The following is a 23,714-nucleotide window of genomic DNA, read 5'->3' on the forward strand; positions in this document are numbered from 1 at the left end:
TGACCTCAATCCTATAGAACATTTGTGGGGAGAACTGAAAAGGCGTGTGCGAGCAAGGAGGCCTACAAATCTGACTCAGTTACACCAGCTCTGCCAGGAGGAAAGGGCCAAAATTCACCCAACTTATTGTGGGAAGCTTGTGGAAGGCTACCCAAAACGTTTGACCCAAGCTAAACAATTTAAAGGCAATGCTACCAAATGTTAATTGAGTGTATGTAAACTTCTGACCCACTGGGAATGTGATGAAAGAAATAAAAGCTGAAATAAATCATTCTTTCTACTATTATTCTGACATTTCACATTCTTAATATAAAGTGGTGATCCTAACTGACCTAAGACAGGGAATTTTTAATAGAATTAAATGTCAGGAATTGTGAAAAACGGAGTTTAAATGTATTTGGCTAAGGTGTATGTAAACTTCCGACTTCAACTGTATGGCCTCCAGAGTGGTGCAGCGGTGTAAAGGCTGTAACCTGGAGTCCCATAGGGCGGCACACAATTGGCCCAGCGTCGTCCAGGTTAGGGGAGAGTTTGGCCGGGGGGGGGCTTTACTTGGCTCATCGTGCTCTAGCAACTCCTTGTGGCGGGTGCAGGCCGACTTCGGTCGTCAGTTGAGCGGCGTTTCCTCTGATACATTGATGCAGCTGGCTTCCGGGTTAAGCGAGCGGGTGTTAAGAAGCGCGGCTTGGCAGGTCATGTTTCGGAGGACGCGTGACTCGACCTTCGCCCCTCCCGAGCCCGTTGGGGAGTTGCAGTGATGAGACAAGATCGTAATCACGAAAAGGGGGGGAGGAAATACATTAATTTATGTATCGTGAATCGCCCATAAATTTGAAAAAGAAGGTGATTATTTTTAGGCCATATCACCCAGCCCTAGATCAGATCAGCTTGTTTTGTCACAGCTGCTCCCAAATAGTTTCCTACCCCTCCCCATTGGCTCTAACCCTTCAGTGTCTACCCCTCCCCATTGGCTCTAACCCTTCAGTGCTTGTAGATCTGGACTGATAATGGTAACGATGATACCAATCATGAATATGTTTATTAACTCCCTAGAGTCGATGTCCACGCCCCGTGAAAAATGTAATTGGCATAGTAAAAGAAATCAAAATCTGTCTGTTTAACAGTGATGTTCACCTGCATATCTTATTCATTTCCAGGTATATATTCAGTGGAGCTAGTCAATGACAGCCTTTATGAATGGCACGTCAAAATAAGGACGTAAGTATTCAGATCCAGTTATTATTTAATAGAGATAGTAGTTTCCTAGTTGTCCAAGTCTGGATAATCTAGTCTAATCATTCTCTTTATTTTACAGGGTAGACCCAGATAGTCCGTTACATAGTGACTTGCAGGTTCTGAAAGAAAAGGAAGGGGTGGACTACATTCTGCTCAGTTTCTCATATAAAGTGAGTTTCATTCGTTGATCGATTTTATAAATTCTATGGATTTTATGGGCCGTGAAAGCGGTTTTGTGATAAAGGTGTTTCTTGTTTGACTCTTGCAGGATAACTTTCCTTTTGATCCACCGTTCGTACGGGTAGTCTCCCCTGTGCTGTCTGGAGGGTGAGTGCTGCTCAGTGAAGTCTGGATGGACTTATCTCCTATACTTCTGTTTCTACCCAAATAGGATAGTCTCTGTCAGTTCATCAATCCTATTCATTATGTCATTGGAGTGATCGTTTCATTAGGTCCTTGGAGTGATCGTTTCATTAGGTCCTTGGAGTGATCGTTTCATTAGGTCCTTGGAGCGATCGTTTCATTAGGTCCTTGGAGCGATCGTTTCATTAGGTCCTTGGAGCGATCGTTTCATTAGGTCCTTGGAGCGATCGTTTCATTAGGTCCTTGGAGTGATCGTTTCATTAGGTCCTTGGAGTGATCGTTTCATTAGGTCCTTGGAGTGATCGTTTCATTAGGTCCTTGGAGTGATCGTTTCATTAGGTCCTTGGAGTGATCGTTTCATTAGGTCCTTGGAGTGATCGTTCCATTGTCATTATCGTTTCATTAGGTCATTGGAGTGATCGTTTCATTAGGTCCTTGGAGTGATCGGTCATTGGAGTGATCGTTTCATTAGGTCATTGGAGTGATCGTTTCATTAGGTCATTGGAGTGATCGTTTCATTAGGTCATTGGAGTGATCGTTTCATTAGGTCCTTGGAGTGGTCATTATCCATCACTAATGTAAATCATTCTGAACAACTGTTTTAACCATTGAGACTAGTTTGATGATAAAAGGAACATTACTGACTGTGGTATGTGGTTGTCGTACATAGCTACTTTATGCTGAATGCACTGGTACGCTGAGTGTCTGCTAAATAACTAAAATGAGATGGGCCTAATCCTTGTCTGGTACGTGGAGCGGTCCTGGTACTGAGCTGGTACTTATCCTTTCTATTTCAGTTACGTTCTTGGCGGAGGGGCCTTGTGCATGGAACTTCTCACGAAACAGGTCTGGATCTTAATACCATTCACACAATGTTCTTCCCTAATCCAAGTTGCTGAAGAAGTTGGCTCTTTCTCTTTGGTCAATTGTTTTGATAAAAAAAATTTAAAAAAGTCTCACCTCCTCTCCTTCATTGCCCTCTTCTGACAGAAGTGACCAGGTGAAAGCCAGCCTAATTATGTATTTCTTTGCGTTGTTCCAGGGCTGGAGCAGTGCCTATTCCATAGAGTCTGTGATCATGCAGATCAACGCTACCCTAGTCAAAGGAAAAGCCAGGGTGCAGTTTGGAGCCAATAAGGTAGGCTAATGCTTATACCCTGATGAAGACAGCTTGTCTGTCCAAACGTTGGTTATCAGGTTATTAAATGATTGCATCTGAGCTCCTAGAGTGAGTTTTTTTTTAAGGCTAATGCGTTAAACATCCTGGTATTGGTACCAGGTGGTATGAGGTTGTTGAAGATGAGTCTGATCTGTGTTTTTGTCCTTTCAGAACCAGTACAATCTTGCCAGAGCACAACAGTCATACAAATCCCTCGTGCAGATTCACGAAAAGAATGGTAAGTCCAACTATCAATCCACATAAGCTTGAATGCAACCTTGAATGATTTAATATTGATAATATACACACCCGTGGTTGTTATGGCATCCTCCTGTGTTGTTATTTCAGGCTGGTACACACCTCCCAAAGAGGACGGGTAAAGAAGTCGCTCCTCACTGGGAACAGAATAATGTCTTTGGGTCTTTTTTTTAGTTTTTTTTTTGGAACTATTTTCTCCCTTCTGACTTATCAGGAGTAAGTATATCATCTTTCTCCTGGAAACCAACTGGCAAATTCTTCCATCTCGCCTGTTGTCGGCTCAGTTGACCAGTATCTCTCCTCTCTGCCTGGTCCAACAATGGGCTAGACTGACCACCTCCTCCTCCATCGCTCTCACGTCACTCCACTTCCTCCCTAGCACTTTCTCTGAGGAGCGTGTTTGTGGTGACAAAGAGGGGATCGTGCTCATCATCTTTTGGACTTTTAAAATCTACACAGAAAGGTTTTTTGTTTTCCCTCCTCTCAAAATGTGGAGAATGGCTTTTTTTCTTCCTGTACGTATGCTGGTGTGACAACGTGGGCTCGACTTACAATCCCCATCACTTCCTCCTGGGAGAGAGAACCTACCTGACGAGACGAGAGCTGGTTGGTTTGCTTGTAGCCATGTCCTTCTCTGTTTTTAAGTGTGACGCTGCCAGCTCTTACCTTACGGCCTCGGCACGGTCTGTGGGATTTAACTGAAAGCTCTGTGGTGACAGTTGGAATTTAAAACGAAGAAGAAGAAGATGGAGGATGACGTTTTAGTGATGTCACCTTTCGTGACACTGCTCCTTTTTTCTCCTCTTTTGTGTAATATTTACAAATTGCAGACGTCGTTGTTAAAATATTACCGGTATACGCTTAAAATTGTAATTGTACTTGCTGGCTTGTTTTAATGTCCCATGAGCCGGATTGGTGACAAAATGGTGTGTGACTAGGATGCAGGAGGGGCTTTGAACTGAGGCGGAGGTTCTGTCTCGAATGGCACCCTATTCCCTATATAGTGCGCTACTTTAGACCCAGAGTCCTATGGGAATTAACAACGCAGGATGTTGACAACGCTCTTAGAAAAAGCAAAGCATCGCTGCTGTGGGTTTCAGATAAATGGATGGTCAAAAGTTGTACACTGTAAGGAACAGGGTGCCACTCCATGCCATCTCCTTGCTGTCCTGTAGCTATTGATCCTCAGTTACCACACCAAGTCTGAATATTATTCATGTATTATAGTTGAACTGAGCTCCACCTGTCATTTTGTAAATCCATGTACCTGTCTTAAATATAACATTAGTGGGGGGGGGGGACAGAACAGGTGTGGCGGAACAGAACAGGTGTGGCCACAGACTGATGTCTCAGAATGTAGGAGGACGACTCCGGTGTGATGTGCTGAAGGTTGTGGATGCGTCCCGAACAGCAACCCCCCCATTCCCTATATAGTGCACTACTTTTGACAAGAGCTCTATGTTCACTGGTCAAAAATAGTGCGCTATATAGTGAATGGGGTGCCATTTGGGGCTCGGCCTTTTGTCTTTAGTTGGAGGAGTAAGGCCGGGCTAACCCGCTTGTGAGTCATTGCTGTGTCTGAAAAGGCACCTCAGTCCCTATTATAGTGCACTGTATAGGGACTGAGGTGCCATTTTGGACCGAGTCGTTGTGTAAGCATTATGACCCTCTTATTTTAATCAAAAGGAACGCAAACTTAAAGACAGTTTTGTTCCTCCCAACCGACGATGAGGTTTAATATGCCTTCTCTTTCTCATCAACAACAACACTGGTCTTCAACTTGCGCCGTTAAAGGTAGAGCAGTCTGAAGTTAGCGTTAGCAGAGCGGGGCTTACCGTTGACGTAGCCCTGTTAGCGCAATGCTAACATTAAAGAGACCTTAATAAGTAAGTAGATAACAACCGGTCTTTTTTATTTGGTGGTTGGTGGGCCTGGAGCATGACATGATGACCACTGTTGTATTGCATTTAAGACGCCGACAGCCTGTTTGTGGGTTCTTTCCAAAATACCATAGGACTTGGCAAGACCGCACAAACATACCCAGGACCAACCAGGCTAGAGCATAGTGTACAAGGCTTCCATGGCGCGCCACATAAGACGTAGTGATGAAAGATGCTGTGGCTATGTACCGTTCACTCTATCCGTTCCTGCACCAAACTTGTAAAGTAAAGCTGTGATTATTTTACCTCCCTCAAACACCTCACTTGTTACATTACCAGTTAGTAGCCAGTTTACATTAGTCAGCTTTCATTGGAGGTTGAAGCATTGTGAGCCTTACACAATTTGTATGTTTTCAATAGATCCTATTAGAAGTATTAGTATTATTATTGGACAGAGTTTTCATTGGGCTATAGTAAACAACCTGACTGTAATAGGATGTTTTATTGGGTGATATATTCTAAATTCTATAGCTACCTAAGTTGAAACACAGTTAACTATTTGGATGGGGAGCTTCCTTGGCCTGGTAAAGAAATAACATCTTATCTGCGTCCCAAATGGTACCCTTTTTCCCTGTATAGTGCACTACTTTTGACAAGCGCCCATAGGGCTCTGGTCAATCAAAAGTAGTTGACTATGTTAGGAAATAGGGTACCATTTGGGACGCACATAAGATGATGTTACTGCTATTTGGGACGCTACCATAAAATACCAGGCCTGGTTGAGCATATACACCGTGCATGGAGAGGTTCTGTGTTTTTCACCTTGTATTATCAAGACTGTTTGGCTAAATATCTCTTTTTGATGTGTACTAATACGAAGGATTACTGTATTATACTATGTAAGTATAAATTGCTCTTATGAACTGATGTGGAAGTTTTGGAATGCTGTTACTTACCCCTTTTTTGTTTAGCCTTTCACATGCAATGTGACACAACTGCAGTCCTACTATAAGATGTCTCCCAAATAGCACCCTATTCCCTAATTAGTGCACTACTTTTGACCAGGGCCCATAGTGAATATGGTGCCATTTGGGATACACTCTGTGTTTATCCCATGGGGTCTTTCTGCACAACATTTGCTATCACAACCTTTCTGCAAAAGCAGTTTTGAACTGAACAAAACTCAGGTAAACAAACTGTTTACTTTTGGAAGGGATAAATCCTGCGTCCCAAATAGCACCGTATTCCCTATATAGTGCACTACCCGTATAGGGAACGTGGGGACACCCAGGGTCCTATTGTCTGGAATCAAAAACATTATGGGCATCTGCTGTACATTTTAGTCTTTAGCCTCTTAACTAATACATATATGCAGGCTAAGCTACTATGGGTTTTTTATAGTGCAAGAGGTCTTTAAATATCTCGTCTGTAATGGTAAATATATATTTGCACAAAAATAGCAAGGATGTGCCTCAGTGGTCAATATACCTAAAATAACAAATCAAGTCCTTCAAGAACCTCACCTTTTCTGAATCAGGGGAAACATTTTCTTTCTAGATCAACTCTTCTATCCCTTTATTGTTCAAATGATGTTACCAGTCTGAATCATACAGGCTGAATCTCCCTTCTCCACCCTCCTCCCAAAGTGTACAACTCGCGCACTCCCGATCATGGATTTACTAGCTGGAGGGTGTTTCCACCGTTGTTAAATCTATGATGGGGGAACGTGCAGGTGCCCACTTCGGGAGAAAGGTGGAGAATGGAGACGCAGCCACAGGTTCTTGTATTTCTAGGGGTCGACAGGGAGAGAAGGAGGGGTGGTTTAATTCTCGTCACCAACAGTTGTACTAAATCTACTTGGCTCCAAATGACCAAGACTGCGTCCCAAATGGCACCATTTTATTCCCTACACACCGCACTGCTTTTGACCAGGGCCCATGCGGAGCCCCACAGGGCTCTGGTCTAAACTAGTGCACTACATAGGGAATAGGGTGCCATTTAGAGATAAGCCAAAGCCTTGTCCCGTTACCTCTACACAGAATTGATGGTTGAGTGTAAGATTGACTTCACTTCTGGTCAGGGTTTAGGAGCTCAATCACTTCGGGTCGTCAGTCAGTTCAGTCGTTCATTCTGTGATTAATAAGTTTGCACGCTTCTCTGTAACTGGACATTTGTTTTTGATAAAAGGTTCATCTATCTTCTCTATCTAGACTAATTGTGAATTCATTTTCTGCTCGCAAACAAATGTTGGACAGATTGTCAAGTTTTGCACCGTTGGCATGTTTTGGTTTGTGTTCATATTATTTGTTTCCATTTCAAGAGAAATTTTGACCATGTACAGTAATTTATAAACTTGCATCAAGTTTATGAATAAAGAATTTTAAGATTATTTGTTGGTGATTTGTTACTTTTTTATTTATTATTTTCATTTCTTCTGTTGGGGTGGAGTGGGGGGGACAACCTTGTCACATCAATTAAATAAACTCGTTTTGGTGTTGGCTGTGCATGTTGTTGTTTTGTGAAGGGTAGGCTACCAATGCAAAAACCTTTTAAATCCTTACTGAAATACGTTATGTTTCACTCTACATGAGGATAAGCAGCCAATGGCTTCAGTCAGGGTTTGAGATTGGGGTTTGTATTCATATTTATTTTATTTTTTTTGATTGCTTTTAGTATTCCTTCACAGTTGCACGTCTTGTGCTCTTGTCGCATAAAGCAGTGGCTGCCGATACTACAGAATGTACTTTGTAAATTAGGGCTAATGATTAACACACAGATGCCATTGTTTCCTAATCACCTTTTCCGTTTAAAACAATAAATATACATCCCTTTGGGTCCCCAGGATTGGGAAACACTGATATAGACTAACACCCATCCATAATGAGGGTTGGGGAATAGAGATGACAGGAAGTACATCTATTAAGGAAAATAAATGGTCAAAAAAAGAACAAGGGATGGATTTGCTAGTTGTCAGTTCATCGGTTCTGAGTGTTTATCGTAGTCAGATCTATGGGAGTGCCAGTCTGAGATATCATGCCAACTCCGATTTATGGGAGTCTGATATCAAGCCAACTCCTTGTCATGCCAAACTGACTTAGTTGGCAAGAGCACAAACAGATCTGGGACCAGGCTATTGAAGGAGTCAACAGATCTGGGACCAGGCTATTGAAGGAGTCAGCAGATCTGGGACCAGGCTATTGAAGGAGACAACATATCTGGGACCAGGCTATTGAAGGAGACAACAGATCTGGGACCAGGCTATTGAACGAGACAACAGATCTGGGACCAGGCTATTGGAGGCAACAGATCTGGGACCAGACTATTGTGGGAGAATCTCAGTGGAGACAGCCTGTATTGTGCATAAAACATTGAACTATTTATATAGAAAAGTAGGAGCAGATCATTTGGTTTGGTTGCAAATTTCTTTTTTGCATCATAATAAAGGCTGCCTTTGTAATTTATACTACAAAGACTTCACTCCATTGTTGGTTGCATGATGGCTCATCATTGTTGAGTCTTTTCCATATTCCTTTAGCCTGAGTACAAGTCTGTTTGTGCCATCTTGCTAAATCCTGGTCACTCATTGAGCCAAACAATGAGCAATGAATGGAGTTGGCAAGAGCACAACCAGATCTGAGACCAGGCTAACATTCCTTGTCATTATGGGCACACTACTGATGGCCATGTTGTGACAACAGAAAGGGTATGGTTTAGTCCCCCAAAAATCTGGACTTACAAAGCAGCGTTGGGGGCGGTTTCATGACACATTGTTTATTGAATGCATATGCAATTGAACACTTATTATTTAAAATGGTCTATTATCAAGTTGGTTTGTATAATATTGTATTGTAACCGATTATGGGATAAGTCTATGCTGAATGTGGACGTCTAATTCTCACATTAATATGCAACCCAGAACTGTCAGGTCAGTGAATATGGAACGGCTAATAGAGCCCATCTCTTTAACTGTGTCTGATCACTTGTAAGGTTTTTTTTAGGTCTGTAATGCAGATTGGGTTTAGATATCGTTAATACTAAACTTTTAATACATGTTCACCTGAAACTGTAAGTCTATCCTTATTCTTTAGAATAGAAGTTGTTTCAGTCGATTTTGATTTGGTTGATTTCTATGGTCCATTGAACGTTCCAGTACTTCACAGTCCACATCATTTGTGTGGGGATTGCCTGTCTATGCCGTCGCTATGACGAGGACTGTCTGCCTTTGCTTTTGTGTCCTGATCCAAGGTAAGTTTACATTTTGTCATTTCTTCTATTTTATGTTGTTTAACTTAACACCTCATAGTTGATCTAGTCTGGTCCCAGATCTGTTTGCCTCTGTGGTTGTTACCATAGGAGTTGGCAAGATGGCACAAACAGAAACACATCTGGAACCAGGCTTGAATTGATCCACACTGAATATTGGTTGTTGTCACGTGGGAAGTGTCTGGTTGAATATAATCTTCTCTGCTGGTCTAGGTGCAGACTCAGAGGAGAGGTTGGGATTTTAGATTGTTCTGGATACATTAGGGAATATGGATACAACAGACTATTTGTTTATTTACTGGTTGGAAATAGGATTTTAGATTGTTCTGGAATATGGATACAAGCAGTAGAATCAGATTGAAAAAAAAACATAAAAATACCCCTTATGGAACAGCGGGGACTGTGAAGAGACACAAAGGCTAGCGCACTACATGCACGTACGTTGAAATAACGTATGGTGGTATTATACATTTTGTATTGTAATAATAATATATGATGTACTGTTTTATGTGTAATGTAAGTGCTTGTATGTGTTTGGACCCCAGGAAGAGTAGCTGCTGCCTTGTCAGGAGCTAATGGGGATCCATAATAAATACAAACAGATTATTGGTTTATTTACTGGGTATAGGATGAGTTTCCCTGCCTTTGATACTTTCTATAATATATCTCCTTCCTATATTTACCAGACGCTCTTATCCACAGCAACTTACAGTTAGTGCACACATTCTTTATGTATTTATTTTACATACTGGCCCCCCGTGGGAATCGAACCCACAACCCTGGCGTTGCAAACGCCATGCTCTACCAACTGAGCTACATCCCTGCCGGCCATTCCCTCCCCTACCCTGGACGAATTGTGCGCCGCCCCATGGGTCTCCCGGTCGCGGCCGGCTACGACAGAGCCTGGATTCGAACCAGGATCTCTAGTGGCACAGCTAGCACTGCGATGCAGTGCCTTAGACCACTGCGCCACCTACTACAGCGGCTTGCGAAAGTATTCACCCACCTTGGCATTTTTCCTATTTTGTTGCCTTACAACCTGGTATTAAAATGTATTTTGGGGGGGTTTGTATCGTTTGATTTACACAACATGTTTACCACTTTGAAGATGCAAAATATTTGTTATTGTGAAACAAACAAGAAATAAGACAAAAAAAAACAGGGGGGGTGAATTGCATAACTATTCACCCCCCCAAAGTCAATACTTTGTAGCGCCACCTTTTCAAATCAAATCAAATTTAATTTGTCACATGCGCCGAATACAACAGGTGTAGACCTTACAGTGAAATGCTTACTTACAAGCCCTTAACCAACAATGCCGTTTTAAGAAAGAATATCAAAAATACCTTTTGCAGCAATTACAGCTGCAAGTCCAATTTGTAAGTCGCTCTGGATAAGAGCGTCTGCTAAATGACGTAAATGTAAATGTAAGTCTCTTGGGTATGTCTCTATAAGCTTGGCACATCTAGCAAAATTGGCACATCTAGCAAAACACAAGGCAAAATTGCTGCAGCTCCTTCAAGTTGGATGGGTTCCACTGGTGTACAGCAATCTTTAAGTCATACCACAGATTCTCAATTGGCCAGGACAGCGGAGTCACTCACCACCTTCCGGAGACATTTGAAACCCCACCTCTTTAAGGAACACCTGGGATAGGATAAAGTAATCCTTCTACCCCCCCCCCCCCCCCCAAAAAAATAAATAAAAATAAAAATAAATAGTATAATTGTAAAGTGGTTATCCCACTGGCTATAGGGTGAATGCACCAATTTGTAGTCGCTCTGGATACAGTGGGGAAAAAATGTATTTAGTCAGCCACCAATTGTGCAAGTTCTCCCACTTAAAAAGATGAGAGAGGCCTGTAATTTTCATCATAGGTACACGTCAACTATGACAGACATATTGAAAAAAAATCATCCAGAAAATCACATTGTAGGATTTTTAATGAATTTATTTGCAAATTATGGTGGAAAATAAGTATTTGGTCACCTACAAACAAGCAAGATTTCTGGCTCTCACAGACCTGTAACTTCTTCTTTAAGAGGCTCCTCTGTCCTCCACTCATTACCTGTATTAATGGCACCTGTTTGAACTTGTTATCACCTGTCCACAACCTCAAACAGTCACACTCCAAACTCCACTATGGCCAAGACCAAAGAGCTGTCAAAGGACACCAGAAACAAAATTGTACACCTGCACCAGGCTGGGAAGACTGAATCTGCAATAGGTAAGCAGCTTGGTTTGAAGAAATCAACTGTGGGAGCAATTATTAGGAAATGAAAGACATACAAGACCACTGATAATCTCCCTCGATCTGGGGCTCCACGCAAGATCTCACCCCGTGGGGTCAAAATGATCACAAGAACGGTGAGCAAAAATCCCAGAACCACACGGGGGGACCTAGTGAATGACCTGCAGAGAGCTGGGACCAAAGTAACAAAGCCTACCATCAGTAACACACTACGCCACCAGGGACTCAAATCCTGCAGTGCTAGACGTGTCCCCCTGCTTAAACCAGTACATGTCCAGGCCCGTCTGAAGTTTGTTAGAGTGCATTTGGATGATTCAGAAGAGGATTGGGAGAATGTCATATGGTCAGATGAAACCAAAATATAACTTTTTGGTAAAAACTCAACTCGTCGTGTTTGGAGGACAAAGAATGCTGAGTTGCATCCAAAGAACACCATACCTACTGTGAAGCATGGGGGTGGAAATATCATGCTTTGGGGCTGTTTTTCTGCAAAGGGACCAGGACGACTGATCCGTGTAAAGGAAAGAATGAATGGGGCCATGTATCGTGAGATTTTGAGTGAAAACCTCCTTCCATCAGCAAGGGCATTGAAGATGAAACGTGGCTGGGTCTTTCAGCATGACAATGATCCCAAACACACCGCCCGGGCAACAAAGGAGTGGCTTCGTAAGATGCATTTCAAGGTCCTGGAGTGGCCTAGCCAGTCTCCAGATCAACCCCATAGAAAATCTTTGGAGGGAGTTGAAAGTCCATGTTGCCCAGCGACAGCCCCAAAACATCACTGCTCTAGAGGAGATCTGCATGGAGGAATGGGCCAAAATACCAGCAACAGTGTGTGAAAACCTTGTGAAGACTTACAGAAAACGTTTGACCTGTGTCATTGCCAACAAAGGGTATATAACAAAGTATTGAGAAACTTTTGTTATTGACCAAATACTTATTTTCCACCATAATTTGCAAATAAATTAATTAAAAATCCTACAATGTGATTTTCTGGATTTTTTTCCCTCATTTTGTCTGTCATAGTTGACGTGTACCTATGATGAAAATTACAGGCCTCTCTCATCTTTTTAAGTGGGAGAACTTGCACAATTGGTGGCTGACTAAATACTTTTTTCCCCATTGTAAGAGCGTCTGCTAAATGACGTAAATGTGCCCTTGAGCAAGGCACTTAACCCTAATTGCTCCTGTAAGTCGCTCTGGATAAGAGCGTCTGCTAAATGACTAAAATGTAAATGTAATGTAAAATGTCTGGGCTTTGACTAGGCCATTCCAAGACATTTAAATGTTTCCCCTTACATTTCTTGAGTGTTGCTTTAGCAGTATGCTTAGGGTCATTGTCCTGCTGGAAGGTGAACCTTCGTCCCAGTCTCAAACCTCTGGAAGACTGAAACAGGTTTCCCTCAATAATTTCCCTGTATTTAGCGCCATCCATCATTCCTTCAATTCTGACCAGTTTCCCAGTCCCTGCCGATGAAAAACATCATCTGACCAGAGTACCTTCTTCCATATGTTTGGGGAGTCTCCCACATGCCTTTTGGCGAACACCAAACGTGTTTGCTTATTTTTGTCTTTAAGCAATGGCTTTTTTCTGGCCACTTTTCCATAAAGCCCAGCTCTGTGGAGTATTTGACTTAAAGTGGTCCTATGGACAGATACTCTAATCTCTGCTGTGGAGCTTTGCAGCTCCTTCAGGGTTATCTTTGGTCTCTTTGTTGCCGCTCTGATTAATGCCCTCCTTGCCTGGGCCGTGAGTTTTGGTGGGTGGCCCTCTCTTGGCAGGTTTGTTGTGGTGCCATATTCTTTAAAATGTTTAATGATGGATTTAATGGTGCTCTGCGGGATGTTCAAAGTTTCAGATCTTTTTTTGTCCCTGACCTGTTTGGAGAGCTCCTTGGTCTGCATGGTGCTTCTTGCTTGGTGGTGCCCCTTGCTTAATGGTGTTGCAGACTCTGGGGCCTTTCAGAACAAGTGTATATGCTGAGATGTACAGATCATGTGACACTTAGATTGCACACAGGTGGACTTTATTTAACTAATTATGTGACTTCTGAAGGTAAGTTGCTGCACCAGATCTTATTTAGGGGCTTCATAGCAAAGGGGGTGAATACATACCCACGCACCACTTTTCCGTTATTTTTTTTCATAATTTTTTGAAACAAGTTATTTTTTTCATTTCACTTCACCAATTTTGACTATTTTGTGTATGTCCATTACATTAAATAAAAATAAAAATCCATTTAAATTACAGGTTGTAATGCAACGAAAAACGCCAAGGGGGATGAATACTTTTGCAAGGTACTGTGTATATAGTATATAAGGGCGGCAGGAAGCTGAGTGTTGGACCAGTAACCGAAATGTTGCTAGTTCTATTCCAATTTTGCAATGCGCAAAAAAATATGCCAAAACATATTTGACCTACACTACCGGTCAAAAGTTTGTCACGCCTACTCATTCAAGGGTTTCTTTATTTTTATAATTTTTTTACATTGTAGAATAATAGTGAAGACATCAAAACTATGAAATACGACACATGGAATCATGTAGTAACCATAAAAGTGTTAAACAAATCAAAATATATTTTATTTTTGAGATTCTTCAAATAGCCACCCTTTGCCTTGATGACAGCTTTGCACACTCTTTGCATAGTGGGACAAGGTGGATATTTGAAGAATCTCAAATATAAAATATATTTTGATTTGTTGAACACTTTTTTTGGTTACTACATGATTCCATATGTGTTATTTCATAGTTTTGATGTCTTCACTATTATTCTAAAATGTAGAAAATAGTAAAAAAAATTAAGAAAAACCCTTGAATGAGTAGGTGTCCAAACCTTTGACCAGTAGTGTACATCCTCACACCTCGCCTTTCACGGTACCTTTGTTTTACATTAAAACACATTCAGTCAATTTAGGAAGGAAACTGACACTCCAATTCCTCATTGCTTTAGAATATTGTCTTTTATTTCCAGGTGGTCTATGTGCAGACTCCGAGGAGAGGTTGCTGAAGTGGCTACTGAGTAGAGAACACTACAACAAGCTGATACGACCAGCCAGTAACCGGTTTGAACCGGTCACCATCACACTGCAGGTCTCCCTGGCACAACTGATCAGTGTGGTGGGTTTGTTGTATTCGATTGTATTGTATTGGATTCTATTGTACTTTACTGTTTTGTTTTGTAATTGTGTTGTATCAGTGTGGTGAGAGTTCAGTTCTTTCATTTTCGTTGTTTACAGTATATTCAAATTACAAAATGTAATGGAATTCGTAAAAGTTGGATACATATTAAACAATATGTCTTATTTTGTAGCATGAAAGGGAACAAATCATGATCACCAATGTCTGGTTAACACAGGTGAGATTATAGAGGAAAAGAACGATCGTCTGTCCAGAATACATATAGTATATAGTGTAGTGTCATTATTGAACACAACATTATGGTGAAGGTGAGTGATTTACCTCTTGCTACTACTAATAACCATCCTTCTCGCCGTAGAACTGGGTTGATTACAGGCTGTCATGGGAGCCCTCAGACTTTGATGGGATTGACAAGCTCCGCATTCCCTCCCGACATATATGGCTCCCAGATATTGTACTGTACAACAAGTTAGTATCAAACCCTCCAGGAAAAGTATGTGCTTTAAACATGATTGTGTAGTCAATGTTATGATGCTGCTGGGAATACACAGACAGTGAAAGATATTCAACGCTGTTATTCTGAGAGCCTAAAATCTCACTGACGTGTCCTCCCTCCCCTGTAGTGCTGATGGTATCTATGAGGTGACAGTCTTCACCAACGCCATCGTCCTGTCCAACGGCACCATCTTCTGGCTCCCTCCAGCTATCTATAAGAGTGCCTGCAAGATCAAGGTCAAACACTTCCCCTTCGACCAGCAGAACTGCACCCTGAAGTTCCGCTCGTGGACCTACGACCACACTGAGGTAATAAATGGAAACTTATTTTTATCCTTGTTATTGTGGTCTTCTGTAGCTCAGTTGGTAGAGCATGGCGCTTGCAACGCCTGGATATTGGGTTCGATTCCTGGTACCACCCGTACTTAAAATGTATGCAGTGCACGCATGACTGTCGCTTTGGATAAAAATGTCTGCTAAATGGAATATGTCTATTGAGGCTTATAAATGGTATATCATGCACTGTGGTTGGAGGAAACATGGGAAAGTCATGCTGCTTTAAACGTTGATACACTTGTAGGAGAAAATGCCCTTTGAAAGAATTTGCTGAGATTTATACACTTCCTAGAGAGCTCTTCTTTGATTACACCCATTCAGCATCATTCACACCTGCTTAAGCCTTTACATGCTGACTAGACCCATGCGCCATCACGCGCATGTTGATTTTGTCGACCAACACCAGACGCAATCAGGACACGCAGGTTGAAATATAAAAACAAACTCTGAACCAACTATATTCATTTGGGGACAGGTCGAAAAGCATTAAATATTTGTCAATTTAGCTAGCTAGCTTGCTAATTTGTCCTGGGATATATACATTGGGTTGTTATTTTACCTGAAATGCACAAGGTCCACTACTCCGACAATTAATCCACAGATAAAAGGGTAAACCGAGTTTGTTTCTAGTAATCTCCTCCTTCAGGCTTCTTCTTCTTCTTTGGATTTTATATGGCGGTTGGCGACCAACTTTAAGATGCATTACCCCCACCAACTGGACTGGAGTGTGTACCTCAGTTCATCTTTCAGTCAACCACGTGGGAATATGCTCCTAAAAACCAATGAGGAGATGGGAGAGGCGGGACTTGCAGCGCGTCGAGCGTCACAAATAGAACCAAGTTCTATTTTAGGGCCAGGCGACGCAAACGCGCGCAAGCAGTGTGGGTGCAATGATTGAATACCAGGTGTACATTTATTTTGCGGCGAGCGGTGTGGTCAGCATGTTTTTAGCCCCATCCCACCCACACATCAAATCAAAGTTGATTTATTACATACACAGATTAGCAGATGTTAAAGCAGGTGCAGCGAAATGCTTGTGTTTTTACCTCCAGCAGTGCGGTAAATGTCTAACAGTACAATACTAATACACAAATACTACCCCCCCCCCCCCCCCCCCCCCCCCCCACACATACAAAAAAAGAAATTAAGAAATGTCAGAAGGAACAATGTCAGAGGCCGGAATGTAAATACGTGGTGTGTATAGACAGTATGGACAATATGTAAATAGGAAAGGTATGTACAGCTGTAGTTATATAGGATGAGCTATATAGGATGGGTCTGAAATTATTGACACCCTTGATAAAGATGAGCAATAATGACTGTATATAATAAATAGTGTATAAATATATGATTTAAATCTATTATATGCTTCAAAAAATGGGGAAATTATATTATTTTATACTAATACAATTGCTCAGAGAAAGTGATTTTGTTTAACAAGTAATACTTTTTTTCAAAAAAATGTAGGGGTCACAACAGACACCCCTAAAGATTCTTATAAATAAAGTAGTCAAAAGTTTAGTATTTGGTTCCATATTCTTAGCACTCAATGACTACATCAAGCTTCTGACTACAAACTTGTTGGATGCATTTGCTGTTAGTTTTTGGTTGTGTTTCAGATTATTTTGTACCCAGTATAAAGAATGGTAAATAATAATAATAATGTATTTTTCTATATTTTTTGTTGTTGTATTTTGCCCCCAATGGGCTCGGGAGAGGCGAAGGCGGAGTCATGCGTCCTCCGAAACATGACCCGCCTAACCGCGCTCCTTAACACCCGCCAGTTTAACCCGGAAGCCAGTCGCACCAATGTGTTGGAGGAATCACTGTTCAACTGGCAACCGGGGTCAGCCTGCAGGCACCCGGCTCGACACAAGGAGATGCTAAAGCCAGGTAAAGCCTCCCCCCCGGCCAAACCCTTCCCTCAATCTTGGTTTCGTCAGACCAGAGAATCTTGTTTCTCATGGTCTGAGAGCCTTCAGGTGCCTTTTGGCAAACTCCAAGCAGGCTGTCATGTGCCTTTTACTGAGGAGTGGCTTCCGTCTGGCCAATCTACCATAAAGGCCTGATTGGTGGAGTGCTGCAGAGATGGTTGTCCTTCTGGAAGGTTCTCCCATCTCCACAGAGGAACTCTGGAGCTCTGTCAGAGTGACCATCGGGTTCTTGGTCACCTCCCTGACCAAGGCCCTTCTCCCCAGATTGCTCAGTTTGGCCGGGCAGCCAGCTCTAGGAAGAGTCTTGGTGGTTCCATACTTTTTCCATTTAAGAATGATGGAGGCCACTGTGTTCTTGGGGACCTTCAATGCAGCAGACGTCTCTTATGACTGAAAAGAGCTTCTGGATATCAGAACAGCAATTACTCACTTCGAACTGGATGAAGATGTTTTCTTTAATGAGTCCGACGCGAAGGATAAATAATAATAATAATATGCCATTTAGCAGACGCTTTATCCAAAGCGACTTACAGTCATGCGTGCATACATTTTTTTTTTTTGTCTATGGGTGGTCCCGGGGATCGAACCCACTACCTTGGCGTTACAAGCGCCGTGCTCTACCAGCTGAGCTACAGGATATACTGCTTCTCCGAGACCCTGTCAATCGCGTGAAGAAAAGACGGAAATACAGGGGGCGGAGATCGGTGTGCCTTGTGAGAATTCGTTGGCGAGTGGGTAACCTGCCTCTACCATCCGTTCTATTGGCCAACATGCAATCACTGGAAAATAAACTGGATGATCTCGCTCGAAACTATCATACCAAAGGGACATTAAAAACTGTAATATTTCACTGAGTCGTGGCTGAATGACGACATGGATAATATACAGTTGGCTGGGTTTTCCGTGCATCGGCAGGACAGAACAGCTACGTCTGGTAAGACTAGGGGTGGGGGGTGGGGGTCTATTTGTCAATAACAGCGTGATGTCTAATATTAAAGAGGTCTCGAGGTATTGCTTGCCTGAGGTAGAGTACCTCATGATAAACTGTAGACCACACTATCTACCAAGAAATTTTTCATCTATATTTTTCATAGCCATCTATTTCCCACCACAAACCGATGCTGGCACTAAGACTGCACTCAACAAGCTGTATAAGGCAATAAGCAAACAAGAAAATGCTCATCCAGAAGCGGCGCTCCTATTGGCCGGGGACTTTAATGCAGGCAAACTGTTTTACCTCATTTCTTCCAGCATGTCACATGTGCAACCAGAGGAGAAAAGAAACTAGACCACCTTTACTCCACACACAGAGACACATACAAAGCTCTCCCTCGCCCTCCATTTGGCAAATCAGACCATAATTATATCCTCCTGATTCCTGCTTACAAGCAAAAACTACAGCAGGAAGTACCAGTGACTCGCTCAATACAGAAGTGGTCAGATGACGCGGATGCTACACTACAGGACTATTTTGCTAGCACAGACTGGAATATGTTCCGGGATTCATTCAATGGCATTGAGGAGTATACCACCTCAGTCACCAGCTTCATCAATAAGTGCATCGACGACGTTGTCCCCACAGTGACCGTACGTACCCCAACCAGAGGCCATGGATTACAGGCAACATCTGCACCGAGCTAAAGGCTAGAGCTGCCGCTTTCAAGGACCGGGAAACTAATCCGGACGCTTATAAGAAATCCCGCTATGCCCTCAGACGAACCATCAAACAGGCAAAGGGTCAATACAGGACTAAGATTGAATCCTACTACACCGGCTCTGATGCTCGTCGGATGTGGCAGTGCTTGCAAACTATTACGGAATACAAAGGGAAACCCAGCCGCGAGCTGCCCAGTGACAAAAGCCTACAAGACGGGCTAAATGTGTGATCACACTCTCTGTAACCGATGTGACCTTTAAACAGGTCAACATTCGCAAGGCCGCAGGGCCAGATGGATTGCCAGGACGTGTACTCAGAGCATGCGCGGACCAACTGACAAGTGTCTTCACTGACATTTTCAACCTCTCCCTGAGCGAGTCTGTAATACCTACATGTTTCAAGCAGACCACCATAGTCCCTGTGCCCAAGAAAGCGAAGGAAACCTGCCTAAATGACTACCGCCCCGTAGCACTCTCGTCGGTAGCCATGAAGTGCTTTGAAAGGCTGGTCATGGCTCACATCAACACCATCATCCCGGAAACCGTAGACCAACTCCAATTTGCATACCGCCCCAACAGATCCACAGACGACGCAATCTCAATCGCACTCCACACTGCCCTTTCCCACCTGGACAAAAGGAACACCTATGTGAGAATGCTATTCATTGACTACAGCTCAGCGTTCAACACCATAGTGCCCATAAAGCTCATCACTAAGCTAAGTACCCTGGGACTAAACACCTCCCTCCGCAACTGGATCCTGGACTTCCTGACGGTCCGCCCCTAGGTGGTAAGGGTAGGCAACAACACATCGGGGGCCCTCAGTCATGCATGCTTAGTCCCCTCCTGTACTCCCTGTTCACCCACGACTGCATGGCCAAGCACGACTCCAACACCATCATTAAGTTTGCTGACGACACAAGAGTGGTAGGTCAGAGTCAACAACCTCTCCCTCAACGTGAGCAAGACAAAGGAGATGATCGTGAACTACAGGAAAAGGAGGCCCTCAGGGGACTGAAAAGATTTGGCATGGGTCCCCAGATCCTCAAAAAGTTATACAGCTGCACCCCATCGATAGCATCCTGACCGGTTGCATCACCGCCTGGTATGGCAACTGCTCGGCATCCGACCGTAAGGCACTACAGAGGGTAGTGCGTACAGCCCAGTACATCACTGGGGCCAAGCTTCCTGCCATCCAGGACCTATATACTAGGTGGTGTCAGAGGAAGGCCCAGAGAATTGTCAAAGACTCCAGTCACTCAAGTCATAGACTGTTCTCTCTGCTACCGCATGGCAAGCGGTAACAGAGGGCCAAGTCTAGGTCCAAAAGGCTCCTTAACAGCTTCTACCCTCAAGCCATAAGACTGCTGAACAATTAATCAAATGGCCACCCGCTGTTTATTATCAATGCATAGTCACTTTACCCCTACCTACATGTACAAATTACCTCGACTAACCTGTACCCCCGCACATTGACTCGGTACCGTTACCCCCTGTATATAGCCTCGGTATTGTTATTTTATTGTGTTACTTTTTATTTTATTTTATACTTTAGTTTATTTAGTAAATATTTTCTTAACTCTATTTCTTGAACTGCATTGCTGGTTAAGGGCTTGTAATTAAGCATTTCACTGTAAGGTCTACACCTGTTGTATTCGGCGCATGTGACAAATACAATTTGATTTGATTTGATCCCATACAAATTTGTAATTAAGGCGCATGAATGTTCACATGTTCAAGAAGGCATTTCTGCCCCAAATGTTTTATAATAATTGTTTATAATAATAGCTTTTTCAGACGGCTCTACTGTGAAATAGGAACTGTCGTCAAACGCCTTAGGTCCTGTAACCGGTTACGTGTGTGTGTGTATGCATTGTTGTTTCAGACTCGATCAGCTTCATATGTATTTTAATTGTCAAATCTAAATCCAATCAAATCAGGTGGATCTGGTCCTCAGGACAGGTGTGGCCAGTATGGATGACTTCACACCCAGTGGAGAGTGGGACATCTTGGCTTTACCCGGGCGGCGTACTATCTCCGGCTCAGAGCCCATCTACGTGGATGTGACCTACGACTTCCTGATCAAGAGGAATGAATATATAGTGCCATTTTATCTTATTCTTCAAATGTTTGCAATATCTTTGTTTTTTAACTTTGTCTTTTAGCATAAGATGTTATTCATTTTACGATCAAGGACCACTTTGGAAATGCTTGTTTTCATTCATGCTTTCATGTGCTATCATCTGGGATCATAGGCTACACGTCTTGTTGATGTATTATTTGTTACCCAAAATAAGATTCAATTAAATTCTGCTCAATTCAATTTATTCCCAGGAAGCCGTTGTTCTACACAATCAACCTGATCATCCCCTGTGTCCTCATCACGTCTCTGGCTGTGTTGGTCTTCTACCTGCCCAGTGACTGTGGAGAGAAGATCAGTCTGTGTGTCTCTGTACTGTTGGCCCTCACTGTCTTCCTGCTGCTGATATCTAAGATAGTACCACCAACCTCGCTGGACGTGCCCCTGATCGGTGAGCTCTGTACCAGGGCCAGTATTAACAAAGAGTACTGATCGAGTAGGAGTGCTGATCTGGAATCAGTTTTACCTTTTAGATCATAATGAATAAGATTATATTTCCAGGGGGGGACCTGATCCTAGATCAGCACTCCTACCTGATCCTAGATGCTTTGTGCACACAGGCCCTGATATTCACCATGGTGCTGGTGACTTTGTGTGAAAGTTCACCCAAGTTAAACAATTTAAAAGGCAATGCTACCAAATACTAATTGAGTGTATGTAAACTTCTGACCCACTGGGAATGTGATGAAATAAATAAAAGCTGAAATAAATCATTCTCTCTACTATTATTCTGACATTTCACATTCTTAAAATAAAGTGGTGATCGTAACAGACCTAAGACAGGGAATCTTTACTAGGATTAAATGTCAGGAATTGTGAAAAACTGAGTTTAACTGTATTTAGCTAAGGTGTATGTAAACTTCCGACTTCAACTGTATAAGCTTAGTGTTAAGTAGGGGTTAAAGTTTAACATTTTTTTATTAGAAAAACAACATCGCATAACAACATTATTAAATGAGATGCTTCTTCACTCTCCCCTCTCTCTGATCTGATCAGGTAAATACCTGATGTTCACCATGGTTCTCGTTACCTTCTCTATCATCACCAGTGTGTGTGTTCTGAACGTCCATCACCGTTCCCCCAGCACACACGCCATGCTCCCCTGGGTTAAAGTTATGTTCCTGGTCTGGCTTCCTGCCCTGCTGTGCATGAGGCACCCCCAGAACCACTCAGCCAGCCAGCGGCTCCGTCAGAGGAGGCAGCAGTCCCGGGGGACCCAGAAGACCGAGGAGGCTAGCCCAGGGATGGATAACCCTGAGGGGGTTTTACCCGACACTGGCATGGTCTCCTCCACCTCTCCTTCCTCCAGCTCCAGCATCTCCTCATCGCCATTCTTCCCATCTACTGGGTTCCACGACCTCAGAAAAAGGTAATAATATACTATTTATATAATGTACCATTTCTTTTTATTTAATTCTTTCATATTATTGTGGTCAGGTGATCACCAGAAGATGTAATCAACAGACTATGAATTTACTGTAATGTACATACATTTTCTTGAAAATGTGTCAAACCCGTAACGGATGGTTCACTAAGGGTCCCTTGACATGTAAGGAAAAAATAGTATAAATCACTAATTTATTTTATTTATTCACTCATTCAGGAGTGTGGGGACACCAGAGGGGTTGCTTCCCATGGAGCAGCTGTACGCTCAGCCGCGGCGTGGCAGTTCCAGCTCTGACATCAGTCACAGTCCTGAGCTACAGGAAGCTTTGGACGGCGTGCGATACGTCGCTAACTACATGGCTGGAGACGACAACAACGAGACTGTGAGTCTTATTTGAATTGTTGTTTTTGTTTGCTGCAACAACAAAAAATGGGGTTATCGTGTTACCACGTCGTAAATGCAAAAAAATCTGAACACAATAAGATTTGATGGTCAGAATGTTAAAAAAAATGGTAAGAGAGAAAAGGCTACTTTTCTGTCCAACATAACTACTGAAATCTGTCTCTTTCTGTTGCGTTCTTCTGTCCAGCTGGAGATTGACCTTCAATGCTCTTCAGCCCAGTCTTTTGTTTGATGTGTAATGTAAATGCCTTAATGTGTTTGGACCCCAGGAAGAGTAGCTGCTGCCTTGGCAACACCTAATGGGGATCCATAATAAATACAAATACCTGTGGGCGGAGCTACAGCTCTGATATTGATGAACTAATAATATTAAACGTTCTGCTGCAGCATTTTGTACAGTTGATCATTCTCTCTCTTTTTCACATGATGTGTTATGGATGGATGGACGGATGAATGGATGAGTGGATGGATGAGTGGATGGATGAGTGTCTAACCATGCTTCTTTAGTCCCCAACATTCTAGTCTCTCTTTCTAGACTGTTCTCTCTCCTTTTCTGACCCTGTGTTCTCCAGGTGATTGAGGACTGGAAGTACGTGGCGATGGTATTGGATCGGATGTTCCTGTGGATCTTTGCAATAGGCTGTATAGCCGGTACTCTGGGACTCTTCCTCCAACCCTTCTTCCAGCACCAGGCCATTCCCATCCAGCAGCCCAGCAGCCCCACTGCACCAAGGGACCTCATCTGAAGGATTTAACCACTTTACAAAACAAAATACAAAAGTTATTTTATTCCATTGTTTGAAAAATAATTAT

The 23,714-nt window shown here is 42.8% G+C and overlaps 2 protein-coding genes across 5 annotated transcripts in view; both read left to right on the forward strand.

Moving 5' to 3' along the window:
- The window catches only part of LOC311149195 (ubiquitin-conjugating enzyme E2 Q2-like), a 33,192-nt gene extending 25,907 nt beyond the window's left edge, over positions 1-7,285 (forward strand). For all 4 annotated transcript variants that reach the window (XM_084186279.1, XM_084186281.1, XM_084186280.1 and 1 more), the window contains exons 8-14: positions 1,158-1,218; positions 1,316-1,406; positions 1,505-1,563; positions 2,397-2,445; positions 2,642-2,737; positions 2,930-2,996; positions 3,107-7,285. In XM_084186279.1, the coding sequence (XP_084042405.1) occupies positions 1,158-1,218; positions 1,316-1,406; positions 1,505-1,563; positions 2,397-2,445; positions 2,642-2,737; positions 2,930-2,996; positions 3,107-3,138 (455 nt within the window). In that variant the 3' untranslated portion in view covers positions 3,139-7,285. The remainder of the gene's footprint in view (positions 1-1,157; positions 1,219-1,315; positions 1,407-1,504; positions 1,564-2,396; positions 2,446-2,641; positions 2,738-2,929; positions 2,997-3,106) is intronic.
- Positions 7,286-14,389: 7,104 nt separating this feature from the next.
- On the forward strand, positions 14,390-23,647 carry LOC311148723 (neuronal acetylcholine receptor subunit beta-4-like; the record flags this gene model as incomplete). Its single annotated transcript, XM_084185700.1, has 9 exons — positions 14,390-14,530; positions 14,724-14,768; positions 14,910-15,019; positions 15,175-15,355; positions 20,913-21,065; positions 21,311-21,503; positions 22,109-22,481; positions 22,716-22,881; positions 23,474-23,647. The coding sequence occupies exons 2-9, from the start codon at positions 14,742-14,744 to the stop codon at positions 23,645-23,647; spliced, it is 1,377 nt and encodes a 458-aa protein (XP_084041826.1). The 5' UTR covers positions 14,390-14,530; positions 14,724-14,741.
- Positions 23,648-23,714: the final 67 nt, after the last annotated feature.

Source organism: Coregonus lavaretus, assembly GCF_964263955.1.
Source record: "Coregonus lavaretus genome assembly, chromosome: 21".
Classification (NCBI taxonomy): Eukaryota; Metazoa; Chordata; class Actinopteri; order Salmoniformes; family Salmonidae; genus Coregonus; species Coregonus lavaretus.